General features: G+C 37.6%; 1 protein-coding gene across 1 annotated transcript in view; it reads left to right on the forward strand.

The window, feature by feature from the left end:
* Positions 1 to 18,317, forward strand: part of SNX4 (sorting nexin 4) — a 65,889-nt gene that overhangs the window by 17,006 nt on the left and 30,566 nt on the right. Inside the window, exons 2-6 of the mRNA XM_064362121.1 lie at positions 3,167 to 3,288; positions 5,772 to 5,907; positions 5,983 to 6,132; positions 6,568 to 6,615; positions 13,162 to 13,217. Coding sequence (XP_064218191.1) covers positions 3,167 to 3,288; positions 5,772 to 5,907; positions 5,983 to 6,132; positions 6,568 to 6,615; positions 13,162 to 13,217 — 512 coding nt within the window. The remainder of the gene's footprint in view (positions 1 to 3,166; positions 3,289 to 5,771; positions 5,908 to 5,982; positions 6,133 to 6,567; positions 6,616 to 13,161; positions 13,218 to 18,317) is intronic.

Here is an 18,317-nt window from a genome sequence, read left to right on the forward strand (position 1 = left end):
CAAGTCTTTTACCACCTTAATTCTCAAATACTTTTTGATGCTATTGCAAATTGACTTATTTTTATAATTTCATTTTCTTTTTTTGTTTGTTTTGGTTTTTTATTTTTTGAGACGGAGTCTCACGGTTGCCATGGCTGGAGTGCAGTGGCCTGATCTTGGCTTACTGCAACCTCCACCTCCTGTGTTCAACCTATTCTCCTGCCTCTGAGAATGTCTTAATTTTTCCCACATTTTTGAAGGACAGTTAGCTAGATATAGGATTCTTGATGGACAGTTATTTTATTTTTTAGCACTTTGAAGATATCAGCTCCGTCTTCTAGCCTCCAAAGTTTCTGATGATAAGTTTGCTGATAACCTAACCTTATTGAGGATTCCTTATATCCGATCGGTTGCTTCTCTCTTGCTGCTGTCAAGATTCTGTCTTTGAAAAGTTATAAAGTCTCAGTAAACATCTTATTTGGAATTTGTTGAGCTTCTTGGATATTTATATTTATTTCTTCCATCAAATTTGTGAAATTTTCAACCATTATTTCTTCAGATACTGTTCCTTCCCCTTTTTCTTTCTCCCCTCTCCTTACTACCACAGTGCACATGTTGGTCTGTTTGATGGTGTCATGCATGTCCTTTAAGCTCTGTTTACTTTCCTTCCATCTTTTTTCTGTTCCCCAGACTTGATAATTTCAAACATTCTATCTTCCATTTTGCCAGTTTTTCTTGTGCCTGCTCAAATTTGCCTTTGAACCCCTCTAGTGAACTTTTAATTTTAGTTATTGTACTTTTCAGCTCTAGGATTTCTTTTGGTTTCTTTTTTTTTCTCTTCTCTATTGCCCAGGCTGGAGTGCAGTGGCATGATCTTGGCTCACTGCAACCTCTGCCTCCCAGGTTCAAGTAATTCTCCATGCCTCAGGCTCCTAAGTAGCTAGGATTACATCTGTCCAGCACCATGCCTGGCTAGTTTTTGTATTTTTAGTAGAGATGGGGTTTCGCCATGTTGGCCAGGCTGGTCTTGAACTCCTGACTTGGTGTGATTCGCCCACCTCAGCCTTCCAAAGTCCTGGGATTACAGGCATGAGCCACAGTGCCTGGCCACATTTTGTTTTATTTTTAAGTTTTCTATCTCTTAACTGATACTTCCATTTTGCTCATACATCTTTTTTTTTTTTTTTTTTTACTTTCTCCACATCTTCCTTTAAGTTCTCTAAGCATCTATAAGATGATTACTGTAAAGTCTTTGTCGACCAGGCATGGTGGCTCATTTGAGGCTGAGGCAGGTGGATCATTTGAGGCCAAGAGTTCAAGACCAGCCTGGACAACATGCTGAAACGCTGTCTTTACTAAAAAACACAAAATTAGCCCAGTGTGGTGGCACACACCTGTAATTCCAGCTACTCAGGAGGCTGAAGCACAAGAATCGCTTGAACCCAGGAGGTGGAGGTTGCACTGTGTCGAGATTGCACCACAGCGCTCCAGCCTGGATGACAGAGCTAGACTCTGTCAAAACAAACAAACAAACAAAAAGGAATGAAAAGGGGCTAAAGGGATAAAGTCTTTGTCTAGCAGATCTGTCATCATGTCTTTTTCAGGAGCAGTTTCTGGTGATTTAGTTTTTTCCCTCTGAAGGCATCATACCACCCTGTTTCTTTGTATGCCTCGTGATTTTTTTTTGTTGACAACTGGGCATTTGCATGTAATAATATGGTAACTCTGGACATTGAATTCTTCTCCTACCCTGAGGTTTGCTGTTTGTTATTGTTTTTATTTTATTTTCTAAATTACTGTAGGTTGTCTCCATGCCAAAGATCAGCCTGAGGGAGGTGTAAACTTGCAGTCTTCTCAGATGTTTCTTAGCTTGAGCCTTTTCCTGGGCATGTGTGGTTGTTTTCTAATTGTCCTCATATATCCAGTTGTATTTAAATATCCAATTTTTTCTTTTTAAGAGACAAGGTCTTCTGTGTTGCCCAGGCTAGTCTTGACCTCCTGGATTCAAGTGATCTACCAGCCTCAGCCTTTTTAGTAGCTGGGCTAAAGACACACACTGCCACACCTAGATAAATGTCCAAGTTTAAACATCTGGCTCAAAAAAGGGGGTCAAAAGAAAAATGAAGGGAGGAAAAACAGAATGCCGGCCTTTGATGTCCCCTGGAAGTCACTTCAGGTAGGGCAAGAGGTTTGCAACAATGTGGGGAGGAGCAGCAACAATGGCCACCACTTCTTTGTCTGTGCCTCTTAGAAGAAGCAGTCGGTGATCACAAGACACATCCTGGATGTTTGGAGAACAAGGGTCCTTTTTGCCTACCAGGGCTTCATCAGGCTGTTCAGGAATGCTGCACAGCTGCCTGCCAGGGACTAAGGGATAGGTAGCTGAAATTGATAGAAATTAACCACATCTTGCCATCTAAGCCTTTCCCTGGAAGTTGCAAGCCTTTATCGGACTCCAGAGTTCTCAAATATTTACAGAGTCTGCCAGTGCAGTTGTTGGCTTGGTGGGGAGATGGATTCCTGATGCTTCCTACTCCACCCATCCTCCCAGAATCTTTTTGTCTAACGTGTTTTTAAGATATTTTCTTATGCATTTCTATAGATTACTCTTGGTCACTAATGAAATGTCTAAATTTTAATCATTAAATGTACATAGTACCTTTTAAACTACCTTTGGAAGGCTGTGCGCAGCGGCTAATGCCTGTAATCCCAGCACTTTGGGAGGCCAAGGCAGGTGGATCACCTGAGGTCAGGAGTTTGAGACCAACCTGCCAACATGGTGAAACCCCATTTCTACTAAAAATATAAAAATTAGCTGAGCATGGTGGTGCATGCCTGTAATCCCAGCTACTTGGGAGACTGAGGCAGGAGAATCTCTTGAACCCAGGAGGCAAAGGTTTCAGTGAGCCGACATCACACCACTGCACTCTAGCCTGACAAGAGTGAGACTTGGTCTCAAAAAAAAAAAATAAAATATATAAATAAATACCTCTGGAAAAGTTAATGTACTATTGTATATTGATAAAGAACGACTATCATTTGCTGCTGTCATTTTGCAACCCCTGGCAACTCAAGAAATATAAGAAACTATTTTGAAATATGTAAACCCAATAATGGGTTTAATTTATAGCTGAGGCTTTTTTTCAGTACCATCGTAATTTTTGTTGTTTTATTTATTTTTGTCCAGATGACACACAATAATTTTTGGTTGAAGAAGATAGAAATCAGTGTTTCAGAAGCAGAAAAGCGAACTGGAAGAAATGCCATGAACATGCAAGAAACATATACTGCTTACCTCATTGAAACAAGGTGGGTGATGAAAATTACACCTGGACAGGTATATGTGGAAAGCTTTTTCTGGTAGCTATTGGTGCAGACTCTGTTGTATAACAGAATTAAGGTTTTGTTTTTTCTTTTTTTTTCAGGATTGATTTTGTTTACTTTTTTTAGATACAGGAGTCTCATTCTGTTGCCTGGGCTGGAGTGCATTGGTGCAGTCATGGCTCACTGCAGCCTTAAACTCCTGGAGTCAAGTTTCCTGAATGCTGGCATCTAGGCATGAGCCACCATGGCTAGCTAATTCTTTCTTTTTTTTTTTTTTTTTGAGACAGAGTTTTGCCCTTGCCCTTGTCACCTAGGCCGGAGTGCAATGGCATGATCTCGGCTCACTGTAACCTCTACTTCTTGGGTTCAAGTGATTCTCCTGCCTCAGCCTCCTGAGTAGCTGGGATTACAGGAGCCTACCACCATGCCCAGCTAATTTTTGTATTTTTAGTAGAGACGGGGTTTCGCCATGTTAGCCAGGCTGGTCTCAAACTCCTGACCTCGGGTGATCCACCCACCTCAGCCTCCCAAAGTGCTAGGATTACAGGCATGAGCCACCGCACCTGGCCTGGCAGGCTAATTTTTAAATATTTTTTTTGTTTTGAAATGGAGTTTCACTCTGTTTCCCAGGCTGGAATGCAGTGGCATGATCTTGGCTCACTGCAGTCTCCATCTCCTAGGTTCAAGTGATTCTCCTGCCTTAGCCTCCCAAGTAGCTAGGATTACAGGCATGTGCTACCACATTCAGCTGATATTTTTGGTATTTTTAGTAGAGACAGGGTTTCACCATGTCACGCAGGCATGAACCACTGCTTCCAGCAATTTTTAAATTTTTTGTAGAAACGGGACGTCACTGTGTTGCTCAGTCTGGTCTCAAACTTCTGGGCTCAAGCAATACTCCTGCCTCAGTCTCCCCAAATGCTGGGATTACTGGTGTGAGCCACTACATCCGGCCCCCTTTCTTTACCTTTTAATGGGTAAGCTCTATCTTTTGCTGTGATGCTATTGGTATATTTTAGTGAATTTGTTTTGTGGAGAGAGGGAAGGCTAATGGAATACTTTTGGAATCTGGAATGTTACTTGATACATGCTTTGGTGGATTCCTTGGTCTTAGAGTCCCTGTGCAATTTTGTAAAAGGATACCAGATTCTCAGGCGTGTATGAAGTGAACTTGGGCAGGTGGAAATGGTTAACAAAAAATTCTGGGAGTAGAGAATAAAGTCTGAGTCCTCTTAGGACAGCTGGGAATTACAAAGAAATTAATCAACAAAAAAATTAATTGAGATTGGCGCTTTAGAACTTGGAGTAAATTTAAGAATAAAGGGAAGTAGACACCTTTAAAAAAACAAAGAAAAAGAACTTGGTTAGTAAAAATAGAAAAGACAAAGTAAATTATGGAGTAGGAAATCAAAACTCACCAGAAAAATTGTCTTTTAACCTCATAAGGAAAAAGCTAAAGGAATTAAATTTGTTTTGTCTAAGGAAAGGCAACAGAAGACTCAATTTGTTGTTACCAGTTATAAACAGTTTATATAAAAAATAAAGAATGTACTATTTCTTTTCTGTCTGCAGGGAGTGAGCAGAAATGCTTTCAATTAAAACAAATAGATATGAGAGAATTTTTGATAGCCAGTAAAATAATAGACTACCAAACCTGGCCAGGCATGGTGGCTCACGCCTGTAATGTCTGCACTTTGGGAGGCCAAAGCAGGCGGATAACCTGAGATCAGGAGTTCAAGACCAGCCTGGCCAAGATGGCGAAACCCTCTCTCTACTAAAAATACAGAAATTTGCCAGGCATGGTGGTCCCAGCTACTCGGGAGGCTGAGGCAGGAGAATCAATTGGAGGTGGAGATTGCAGTAAGCTGAGATTGCATCACTGCACTCCAGCCTGGGGACAGAGTGAGACTCTTGTCTCAAAAATAAATAAATCACAAACTAGATCCCCCAAGGGATGGATCTGAGCGCTTTATCCACAGACCTTTATGATCATAGGCAAACCATATGCTATGCAGCTGTGTTCTCATCTGTAAAATGATAATAAATCCTGCCTCACAGGGTTGTCATAAGAATTAAATATGAAAATATACGAAGCCGAGGCAGGAGCATGGCTTAAGCCCAGGAGTTTAACACCAGCCTGGGCAACATAGCTGGACCCCATCTGTACAAAAAATTGAAGAATTAGCCAATGTGGTGACATGTGCCTGTGGTCCCAGCTACTCAGGAGGCTGAGGTGGGCTGATTGCTTGAGCCTAGGAGGTAAAGGCTGCATTGAGCCGTGATTGCACCACTACACTCCAGCCTGGGCGACAGTGAGACTCTGTCTTGGAAAAAAAATAGTATGAAAAGTTCTTTACTTAGTACCTGGTTCATAAGCATTCTGTAGTTATAATTTTAAAGGTGATTGTTTTTATGTGTATGTTTTTGTTTTTAAAAAATAACCTAAGTGTTGCTCTGTTCCTTTTCAGGTCAGTTGAACATACTGATGGTCAGAGTGTCCTAACAGATTCACTGTGGCGGCGATATAGTGAATTCGAGTTGTTGAGAAACTACCTTTTAGTTTACTATCCACATATTGTTGTGCCACCTCTGCCAGAAAAACGGGTAAGAAGTGAAATGGCAGTAGTTTAGAGGTATTCAGCATTTAGGCTATTCTTAATGATTATTTTGTTTACCTAGGCAGAATTTGTTTGGCATAAACTTTCTGCTGACAACATGGATCCAGATTTTGTGGAGAGGCGACGGATTGGTTTAGAAAACTTTCTCTTGAGGATTGCTTCACATCCCATCCTTTGTAGAGACAAAATTTTCTACCTATTTTTAACACAGGTATTTTTCTTGTATTTAGCCTTAGTAAAATATTCATTTAATTTTGGTTTCTTTAAAATATTGTAGAATACTTACTTTAAGGTTCCTTTTGTTAATTTATATGCAATTTATTTTTTATGAATTTCTAATTATTGGATTATGTCATTCTTTTGGCTAACATTTTTCTATTTGAAGATACTGATGATGGTATTTTTGGTATCATTTAAATAATATTAAAATTTGTCTTTAGTAATTTGAAGCCCAGATCTGTAAAATCTTGGGTTCACCTTTTGGTAATCTTTTAGAAGCTGGATTGAATGTTTAATTTTGAAGTGAAAAGAAATTTTTTTAAGTCTCTCTCTCCTATCCTTGCTGAAGTAAGAACAGAATGATAAGAATTTAATTTGGAATATTTGCTTTGCAATAATGATCTCGAAAATTAACTTCAATTTTTAGGAAGGTAACTGGAAGGAGTCTGTGAATGAAACTGGGTTTCAGCTGAAGGTAAGAATATTTCTGTGAAATAATTTGCCATGTTTCTTTACAGTTCCCAGCATAGTGCCATGCACTTAATAGGAACTTGGTATTTATTGAATAAATGAATGCTGGAAATCATCTTTATAATAAATATCATTAGTAAGGTTTTCAAAGAAACACTACAATTCACTTTTGATTCGTGTAATTTTAGTTACTAATGAGACTATAATGGGCAGATTTATTAATTTAATTCTACAAGGAAAGAACATTTTGAAACAGTAATTTATTTTGTTTTGTTTTTTTAGTTAGTGTTTACAGTAATGAAGCAGTAATTTAAATGCAAGTTGTAGATTTTCCCCAGTGTACTCATATTATACTTTGCCCCTTTTTCTTCTACTGTCCTGTTTCCACTTATATCCCTGCCCCTGACAATGCTCACTCTATCAGATATGAAAAAGTCCAAACTTAGTAGACTAAAAGGTAAGCCCTCTGTCATGCTGCTGCTGTCTGTTGAGACATGGTGGCCAGTTTGAAATGGGGACAAAGGAGTCATTTTGAAATAGTTCTGAGTTAGTTTTATCTGTTAGTGATACAGGATTATTTAGTTTTTAATAACAGCTTTTTAAGTTTACTCATTAGAATTAGTGTTTGGGAATGAGATTGTTATCTGGAAATCGAGGAGCATAGTGGTGGTGAGCTGGACACCTTAATTCTATGCTGCTCTTTATGTATTCCTTAAAAGAAATAACAAAGGTTATTATAAACTTTTAAAAGTTTTTAAGCTGGTGTAAACTGAAAATAAATAAGTAGACTAATAGAATATAAATTGATATATAACATAATATAAATTGTTAAATGACTCACATGATAATACAGTACCAAAAGTTTAATATGTCCAGACAAGAAGAAGAAAATTATTTTACAGTAATTTAAAAAACACTTCTCATGCATTGGCAGATAGGTATTTGAAATTTTGCACAAAACAAACTAGAAAGAGAAAATTTTTTTCTGCTAAGAAAATATAAACTAATTCTGTCATAAACTGAATTTATAAATATTTTGGGGATTTTATGATTTTGAGACAGAGTCTTGCTCTGACACCCAGGCAGTGGTGTGATCATGGCTGACTGCAGCCTTGAACTCCTGGACTCAAGTGATGTGCCTGCCTCAGCCTCCCAAGTAGCTGGGACTGCAGGTGCTTGCCACCATACCTGGCTAATTTTAAAATTTTTATTGTGTAGAGATGAGGTCTCACTATGTTGCCCAGGCTAGTTTCAAACTCTTGGGCTCAATTGATTCTCTCACCTCAGCCTCCCAAAGTGCTAGTTTTACTGTGCCCAGCTGTACATATTTTATTAACAGATATACTGAAACAATTAGAATTTTCTTGGCTGTAATTCATCACTTTATGACACTCAGAGGGAATGGTAGAATTTTTGTTTAAGGATGGATTTGAAATAACTTGGAAATTTAAAAACTGATTTATGTTTAGATAGAGTTTTCTGAAAAATAGTTTAAGATCTGTTAAAAGCTAACAATAAGGAAAAGATTAAAATACAGTTGTTTTAGTGAATTATTTTTATATAATAAAAATTTTTTAAATTCCAGTCATTAAGTCATTAGTGTAGTTAATAATTACCTAGTTTTGTCCTTGAATCCAGTTTTTGACCATAACTTTACTGATTCTGAGAAAACTCTTGAGTTTCTCCATCGTTATAAAATTGCTATTTACCAGGTGCCTTGAATCTTATGTGTGGGTGCTACTTAAATATTTAGATATAATGTTTCATTTGGGGGGAGCCTTATATATTGTACTCTTAAAAAGTATTTGAAAGGTAATATTGAATTCAGTATTAATAATTCAAAACATCAGACTTGTAATGAGGTGAGCCACAAATAAAATTGATGGAGAGAATTCAGAAACCCATGTTTCTGTCTGTATTCCTTATTTTGTTGTGGATGTTTCTTGTTTTAAGTCCTTCCTTCCGTTAGGGAAATGGTACCTTTTTGCATAGCCTCATATACATGTGTACATCATACAAATATGAGTTTGTCCACAAACATATGTATATAACGTGTGTGTGTGTCTGTGTATATATATATATATATAGAGAGAGAGAGAGAGAGAGAATGAATGAATGTGTCACGTTTCACATATCTGGAGGTCATATATTTAGCAGTTACAGCTAACCTGATCACAGTTGAAAGCTGGGATTTAAGCAAAACTGACTTTTGAGATGTTCAAGGGGATGTAACATGGCTTCCTGCTATACTTTTCTGCTATACTTTGGTCTTCCTGGAGAGGACCCATTAATTTTATTATAGGTATTCAGACAAACTTCACTGTTTCTTAGGTTACAACATATTTTAGCAGAAGATTAAAAAGTGAGTGGAGACAGGCACATTGTGACAATAGTGACAATTGACAGCTGAGCCTGATAGCAGAAAAGGAGGTAGCTGTGATATGTGAGTCATACATTGCAGTCTGGGTACATTCGGCATGAGGCAAAATCCTTACCCACCTGTAACCCCTGGGGCTTTACTGTGTCATAGATGGGTTCAGTATTAGTTGTTTATAATGGTTACCTGGAGGCCTCAAGAAAAAGTAGAATTTTGCTTGTGTTCACTTAATTCAACGTGTGGTCAGTGGACTGCATGTAACTCAATTGATGGGATTGTTTGTTCAAAATACTGAATTCATCCCAGACATACTTAATCCCATTGCCTAAAACTTGACAACTATTGCTGTAACGTGGTAAAGAAAACTATTTTTAGGAAGATAATTTTAGAAAGATTGTCAAAAATGGTAAAAAAGAAAACCTTTTTAGAATCTAAAGCAGTTTCTTATCTGAGTATTACCATCATCATGTATGCTTACTATGTGCTAAGCACTATACTATAATTATACTATATTTTACTTTGCTGAATGTTGCCTTAGTAACTTTGAGATGAGTCAATATTCCCATTTTTAGGTAAGGAACTCTAGAATGTGACTTAGCCACGGTCATATAATTACAAGTGATAGAGGTTGAATCCAAGACTAACTCAAAGCCCTCCTTAATTACCATCCCATATTACCTCTTCTTGCTTATTAATTATGTAATTACTCTATGCAGAGATGATTGTTAAAGGAAGTGTTGGAAGCTTTATTTTTGTGAAAATGGCGTCATTCTGAATCAGACCAAATATTCATATTTTAGAAGAATATTTGACTTTGGCTCTTGGATTGTTACCCTCAAATTGAAGTGTTATCTTACTTTAATTTTTGTTTTCTCAGTCACATTTAATTTAATGGGTAGTTTTGGCCTACTAGATTAATATTTTCTTAAAATTTTTGAGAGTGATTATTACAGCCAGCAGGATAATCATAAAATTTAGTTTCCTTTTATTTGTGTTCTATTTAACATAAGCATAAGCAACTAATTTTTTCATCATTACTGGTTATTGGCATTTCTTCTTTTTTGAGGGGTGGATATTTATATAAATACTCAAGCTGGGCTTGGTGGCGTGTTCCTATAGTCCCAGCTACTTAGGAAGCTGAGTCAGGAGGATCAGTTGAGCCCAGGAGTTTGAGACTAGACTGGGCAACATAGCGAGACTCTGTATCTATTTAAAAATAAATACACAAAATATAAATACTCATTTTACTTAATTCAGGGAAAGAAGAGCAAAGGGTTTATACCTAAAGTAATGAACATATAAACTAGTCACTTTAATATAAAAGTAACATTTTAACTCAGTTAACATAGTCATGAAAGTATTTTACTAAATAATCCTTAAATGAATTTAGGCTGATTCATAAGAACCCAGGACCCTGCCTCTTCCTTGGAGCAGGGACTACCGGAGCCAAGGTCCAGGCCCTTAGTTAGGATCTCTGTTAATCTCTTTATTGCACAGGAACTCAGAGAGATCCAGTGTAGAGATTCCAAATGCGGGTGCCTGCAGGAAGAGGTACTCTTCTAAGTATTGTGAATACAGTAGTGAATGAGCTAGAAATATTCATAAGCTCCATATTATTGTGGAGCTTGTATTTCAGTGGTCAAAGACATTAAGTTAGCATTTAAATAAAAAACAAGATTAAAATAGTGATAAGTGGTAGAAAGGAAATAAAGCATTGTCCTTGTTAAGGAACATGACAGCAGGGATTATTTTTCAGGGATTACCCTAAGGTGAGTGACCATAAAGTTTATTATCCGAATGGGACCCCATTAGAGAGGAAATAGGGACACTTAAGACTAGAACAACAGTTGTAAACCAGGACTGTCCTGGGCAAACCGGCCCACCTGGTCACCCTTCTTTGAAAAGCTTACATTTGAGCTGAGACATTAGTGATGATAAGAAACCTGCAGTGGAGTCACCAGGAGGCCAAGGAAGAGGAATGTGCCTTGAGAGAGAGGCCCAGGCTGGGTATGCTTTGCTAGGTAATGTGTGGGGGAAGATAAAGCAGGTTAAAGTGTTGACACAGCAGCCTTTTTGCAGTCCAGGGGCCACCTTCAGACTGTGCCTTTTTGTGGCTCGTATATTAATGGTCAACCAAGAATCAAGTGAACAAGATGATTTCAAATAATGCTCTTTTAAAGGAAGTAAAATAGGATTGTAGGAAACAATAATGAATTAAGGGGCATCTTTAGCTGTTGAATGGGGAATCTGATTAGATGGATGATAACCTGTCAGATTTGGAACAGTCCAGGAGATCCAGCTTTTGGGAAAAGTTTCTGGTTTGGTGACATTTCAGGCCCATTTTTTATGGAATCTTGTGAAATGAGCAGGTTGAGTTGGGTGTGGAGATAGACCTGATCTGACAAAACATTTGGTAAGCAAAGGTTAAAATGGTGACCTTTTACATTTATATGACTTCTAAATTGGTAAATTGGTGACTTTAAAAGTAACAAATAAATTGCTGCTGTTAAAAAGTGTGAGATTCAAGAAAAGATACAAATGAATATTTTTTTCTTAGTGTTTAATATAGTTTCATCCTCATTTAAAGAATCATATAGTATACACCAAAAGTAAAATAAATTTTTAAAAAATCATATTTTGCATATGACTGAAGTCATAAACACGAGATCCTTTGGTTTTTAGTGATTTTTAATTTATGCCTTAATTCATAGGTGTTTTTATTTATAAGGGCTTTGACGTATATTAGCTCATTTGTTCTTGAGATGTAAGAAAGGTCAAGAATTTGTGAAATACTGATTTTAGAAATAGGAGAATTCCATAAGAGAATTCCCTAAAATCGAAATAAGCTATTTTAAATAATTCTTTAGATAGCTCTTTAAATCTCTTTTCGTCTGAAGTTCTAGGAGGCTGAACTTGTGAGTAGTGTATTTGTTGTATTTGTTTTTATTTTCTTAGCCAAGTAATCTGGGAAGCCTTAGTAATACTTTTGTTTAGTTTGTTAATTCATTAGCAGTATTTGTAATTATGGGTTGGAAGTTATAATAATGTAAAATTTTCATGGTGGGATTTTCAAAACCAGACCACATTTTGAAATTGATTCCTGATTGAGCTACCTTTTATGAACCCTATAGTTCTTTTACTTTGATTAAAAAAGTTGTTTGGTTGTCTTTTTTTAAATGAGAATTTAGGATAGGACTTAACGTGTACATTTTATGCAATGAAATTATTATTTAGTGTTTATCCCTCTGTTCCTTCTTTGAGAGTAATTATCTAGAAATAAGTGAAGAAAATAGTTAAAAAGTTGTATTGTCTTACAACATTTTCTGCTAGCTAGAAAGTAATTCCTGTCATCTAGCTTGTTTTATTTAGTAATTATTTAAAGTATTTCTGTATTCTTTCTTCTAAAATATAGATTGTGAAAATGAGAAAAAACATTGTACATTTGGTTTAGATTCCATCTGAGAACTACCTTCAGTAGGTGCAGACTCTAAAGCAGTAGTTTCTTTTTTAAGATGGTGTCTCACTCTGTCACCCAGGCTGGAGTGTAGTGGCGTGATCTTGGTTCACTGCAACCTCTGCCTCCAGTTCAGGTGATTCTTCTGCCTCAGCCTCCTGAGTAGCTGGGATTATAGGCACGTGCCACCACACCCAGCTAATTTTTTTGTATTTTTAGTAGAGACATGTTTTCACCATGTTATCTAAGCTGGTCTTGAACTCCTGACCTCACGTGATCCTCCTGCCTCGGCCTCCCAAAGTGCTGGGATTACAGGCGTGAGCCACCATGCCTGGCCATTAAAGCAGTAGTTTCATTTAGTTTATATATACAGATCATTGCTTTTCTTGGCTTAGAGAAAAGGTAAACACTATTTTGACGTGCTCTCTCCCGAATTCTAATAATGCAGTGCTATGTGCCTGTTCATGTATTGGTTGGTGTTTACAGTTGTTTTACTTTGGTACCTTTGAATGCCATGTATTCAGTCTATTTTATATTATGTTTCTGTAGTGTTTTCAAAAATGATTACTAAGCCTTTTTTAGGCATGTTTAATGTGTTTACAACAATTGATATGAAGAAAACTGTACTTGAACATCTTAATTCTAAAGGGAAAGTAAAACTGTTTGAATTTTATACCCTGAAATGTAATTGTATTAAGTGAACAAATTATTTTTTCCAGGCAGACTCCAGGTTAAAAGCGCTTAATGCAACATTCAGAGTGAAAAACCCAGACAAGTAAGGTTTTGTTTTAATAACAGTTACAATGTTGTTTTGAATGGTGCCTATCAATCTATTTAATTTTTCATTTCTGAATGTATGCACTTTATTTGCTAAATATTTTACATATTCACATTTAGTGAAATTCTTTTAAAGTCTAAAATGAATTTGAAATTTGATAACTTGATTGGGTGTATGATTGTGACTGAAGTTTGGTAAAATTAAACCATTTTTTTTCTAGAAGGGTTTATTAAGTGTTGTTACAGGTATCAGAAAAATAAACGTAATTTTAATTTTATAGTTTTCCTTATATGGTTTTACTTATTAAATATGCACTGCTCAAGATGAGAAAATTATATACTTTTTACATACACTTAGTAGTGAACCATCTAGTTTGTATACCAAGAAAATTTGATAGATAAATGTATACTAGCATAATAATTTCATGAAGGTATATAACAAATACTTGATTTTATTAATATCAGTGTTTGTGAAAGCATTTCCATGTTAAAAGAAGCCAGTGTATTCAGATATTACTTAACATAGGGTGGGACCTGTGTATTTAAGATTTTGGTTTTGCTTACTCTTAAAATTTGTTGAATAATTTAAACTACATTATACGGGACTTTACTTGGCAATTTGGTTTGGTTAGAGGAGTTTCTTAGTTTGACATGTGCTTAGGTAGATGAGGCTCTTTTGTTTTGGAGGATCAAATTTATGAGGTCTGTTAGAATTTCTCTAGTGAATCCTTCAGCACTAATTTCTACATTTTGTAAATTCTTACCAAACAAAGGCTAGGTCTGCATATTCTGATGACCTGTTATGCCTGACTTTACAAACCATAACATATTAACAATAATGCCTCTGATTTTTAATATAAATTTTGAATATAAAATATAAATGATTTTATCAATTTTGGTAATTAGGAGCTTGTGATGGTAAATTGATTTTTCTTTTTTTTTTTTTGAGAGAGTCTTGCTCTGTTGCCCAGGCTGGAGTGTAGTGGCACAATCCTGGCTCACTGCCACCTCCACCTCTCGGGTTTAAGCGATTCTTGTGCCTCAGCCTCCCAAATAACTGGGATTACAGACACCTATAATGCTCAGCTAATTTTCTTATTTTAGTAGAGATGGGGTTTCACCGTGTTAGCCAGGCTGGTCTCTAACTCCTGACATCAATCAATCCACCCACTTTGGCCTCCCAGAATGCTGGGTTTACAGGTGTGAGCCACCATGCCCAGTCTTGTTTTTTTTTTTAAATAGACGATTTTTTTAGAGCAGTTATAGGTTTAGTAGAGTTAGCAAAATTGAGCGGAGTATACGGAGAATTCCCATATACCTTCTCTTCACACCCCTCCCCACTGACCTGCCGCAGCCTCCCTAACTGTCAGCATCCCACACCAGAGAGCTGTGTTTGTTACAGCTGGTGAACCTACACTGACACAGCATTATCAGCAAGGACCATCATTTACATTAGGGTTCACTCTTGGTGTTGGACAGTTTTTGAGTTTGAACAACTGAATTAATGACATGAATCCACCATTATCGTTTCATACAGAGTAGTATTACTGTCCTAAAGTCCTCTCTGCTGTACCTGTTCATCTCCTCCCTAAAGCCCTGGCAACCACTGATCTTTTTACTATCGCCATAGTGTTTTTTTGTTGTTGTTTAGAATGTCACATCATACAGTATGTGAACATTGAGACTGGCCTCTTTCACTTAATTTGCATTTAAGGTTCCATTGAAGTTTTTATAAGTATTATACTAACATGTATGGCATATAAGAGGTGTTCTCTAGATTAAGGACTAAAATTATAAATCAGTATTTTTCAGTTGAATGGAAAATATTTTGTCAATTGAATGTTTTTCTTCCCTTTTCTGACCCAGCCAGGTTTTCTGAACTGCTGAATTTTATTTATTATCCAGTTAGTGTGTAGAATTTTAATATGACCAATAATGTTAACCAAGGCAATATTTTGCCCTTATATGTTCATGTTCTTCTTTTTTTTTTTTTTTTTGAGACAGTCTTACTCTGTCTCCCAGACTGCAGTGCAGTGGCACAATCTCGGCTCACTGCAACCTCCACCTCCTGGGTTCAAGCAATTCTGCTGCCTCAGCCTTCCGAGTAGCTGGGACTACAGCCACCTGCCATCATACCTGGCTAATTTTTTATATTTTCAGTAGAGATGGGGTTTCACCATGTTAGCCAGGATGGTCTTGATCTCCTGACCTCGTGATCCATCTGCCTCAGCCTCCCTAAGTGCTGGGATTATTGGCGTGAGCCATGGTGCCCGGCCAGTGTTCTTCTTAAAGTGTGCAATTGCTGTATAATTAGTAATAGGATTTGTTTGTCTTAAATTCTAGATAAGTGCATATATTGGTCATTGTTATATCAGATTCTTTTTTTTTTTTTTTTGAGAAGGACTCTTGCTCTGTCACTCAGGCTGGAGTGCAGTGGTATGATCTCAGCTCACTGCAACCTCCGCCTCCCGGGTTCAAGTAATTCTCCTGCCTCAGCCTCCCAAATAATTGAGACTATAGGCACACGCCACCACGCCTGGCTAATTTTTGTATTTTTAATAGAGACGGGGTTTTGCCTTGTTGGCCAGGCTGGTCTTGAACTCCTGACCTCAGGTGATCCGCCCACCTTGGCCTCCCAAAGTGCTCGGATTACAGATGTGAGCCACCTCACCTGACCATCAGATTCTTAATATGTAGAATCTATGTTCTAGATCTAGCTGTTCCAATAGATTATTATTTATATTATTATTAAAATAATTTATGTTACTGAAATAGTTTTGTTGTTTCTTAAAATTCAGAAAACCAGAAAGATTGTTTTAGAGGGATTACCAAAATGATTCTTCTAGTACTTGCTTCATTCATGTTTATCTTTCCCCAAACTATTATATTGGAATCCAATATGCAAAGAAAAGCATTTGCAGAGTACCTAAGGCCACTTAAAAGTAGAAGACTGAAGGTCCTCCCACTCACTGCTATTAACAGTCTAGTTTGGGGAAAGATAAACATGAATGAAGCAAGTACTAGAAGAATCATTTTGGTAATCCCTCTGAAACAATCTTTCTGGTTTTCTAAATTTTAGGAAATAACTATTTTAATAATATAAATTATTTTAACAATAATCTATTATTCTACGTATTAAGAATCTGATGGCCAGCTGCGGTGGCTCACGCCTGTAATCCCAGCACTTTGGGAGGCCAAGGTGGGCAGATCACCTGAGGTCAGCAGTTCGAGACCAGACTGGCCAACATGGCAAAACCCCATAAATACACACACACACACACACACACACACACACACACACACACACACACACATTTTTGAGATGGGGGTCTCACTGTGTTACTTAGGCTGGTCTGGAACTGTTGGGCTCAACAATCCTCCACCTCAGCCTCACTGGAACTACAGGTGCATGCCACTGCCTGGCTTTTATATTTTTCTTAAAAGAGATATGCCCAAGGTCTATCTCCATTTATTGAGCATCTTATATTGTTTCAACTAAACCCACTAAGTCAAAATCTAGGTGGTAAATTGACCAGATTATGTAAGTAATATATTCTTTTAAAAATCTGTCTCTAGTAGAAATAAGCAATACTAACCACTCATGTACTGTGTTACATTGCATAGTAGAAGTTTCATCTAATGTGGCCAGTTTATCTTGGCTGAAAAAATCTATGTGACTTCAGTTAAATCATTTATAAAGTGATAGTTTTTTTCTTTTAAAAGAAAGCCAGTTAGATAATTGAGGTTATGATTTGTCAGGTTACTCTTTGAGTTTCCAAACATCAGGTTATATCATTTTCTTATATTGAGTTTGGGACAGGAAGTATGGATAGAGAGAAATTTGTATAGTGAGTTTTCTTCAAGGACCTCAAGGTGCATTGTATTAAGAATGCTTACAGAGGCTGGGCATGGTGGCTTACGCCTGTAATCCCAACACTTTGGGAGACTGAGGCTGGTAGATCACGAGGTCAGGAGTTTGAGACCAGCCTGATCAACGTGGTGAAACCCTTTCTCTACTAAAAACACAAAAATTAGGCGGGCGTGGTGGCACGCACCTGCATTCCCAGCTTCTCAGGAGGCTGAGGCAGGAGAATCACTTGATCCTGGGAGGCAGAGGTTGCAGTGAACTGAGATCACACCACTGCACTCCAGCCTGGGTGACAGAGCGAGACTCTGTCTCCAAAAAAAAAAAAAAAATGCTTACAGATAGGGAGACAAGACCCAAAGTGTAGAAACTAGAAGAGGAGGATGGGGAGTGGACTGTCATTTATGATTTCTAAAGTCACTTAGACTACCAGAGTTTATTTTCTTTCAGGGCTTTGTCTTAGATAATAGTTGCACAAGTTGTAAAGAAGCGTAAGACAATCTGTATGGCTTGATATGCTTTCAGTACACTAGGGTAGAGAAAACTATAGCCATATGCAAATATGAAATCTAAGGCCAGGCATGGTGGCTCACGTCTGTAATCCTAGCACTTTGGGAGGCCAAGGTGGGTGGATCACTTGAGGCAAGGAGTTCAAGACCAGCCTGGCCAACATAGTGAAACCCTGTCTCTACTAAAACTACAAAAATTAGCCAGGCATCATGGCATGTGCCTTTAATCCCAGCTCCTTGGGGGGCTAAGGCATGAGATCATGCCACTGCACTCCAGCCTGAGTGACAGAGTGAGACTCTGTCTTAAAAAAAAAAAAAGAGGAAAGCCATATAAAATAGATAAGTTATACCCCAAGCTGTGTTTTGCCTTTGTTGTTGTTTTTAAGCAAGGTCTCACTCTGTCACCCAGGCTGGAGTGCAGTGGCATGATCTCAGCTCACTGCAGCCTCGACCTCCCAGTCTCAAATAATCCTCCCACCTCAGCCTCCCAAGTAGCTGGGACTGTAGGCATGCACCACCACATCTGGCTGTTTTTTTTTTTTGTTTTTTTTTTGGTTTTGGTTTTGAGATGGAGTCTCAGTCTCACCTAGGCTGGAGTGCAGTGGTGCAATCTTGGCTCACTCAACCTCCACCTCCTGGGTTCAAGCAATTCTCCCTGCCTCAGTCTCCCAAGTAGCTGGGATTACAGGCGCCTGCCATCACACCCAGCTAATTTTTGTGTTTT

The sequence above is a fragment of the Aotus nancymaae genome, unplaced genomic scaffold, assembly GCF_030222135.1.
Source record: "Aotus nancymaae isolate 86718 unplaced genomic scaffold, 86718_ANA_hifiasm-v0.15.2.pri h1tg000046l, whole genome shotgun sequence".
NCBI classification, from domain to species: domain Eukaryota; kingdom Metazoa; phylum Chordata; class Mammalia; order Primates; family Aotidae; genus Aotus; species Aotus nancymaae.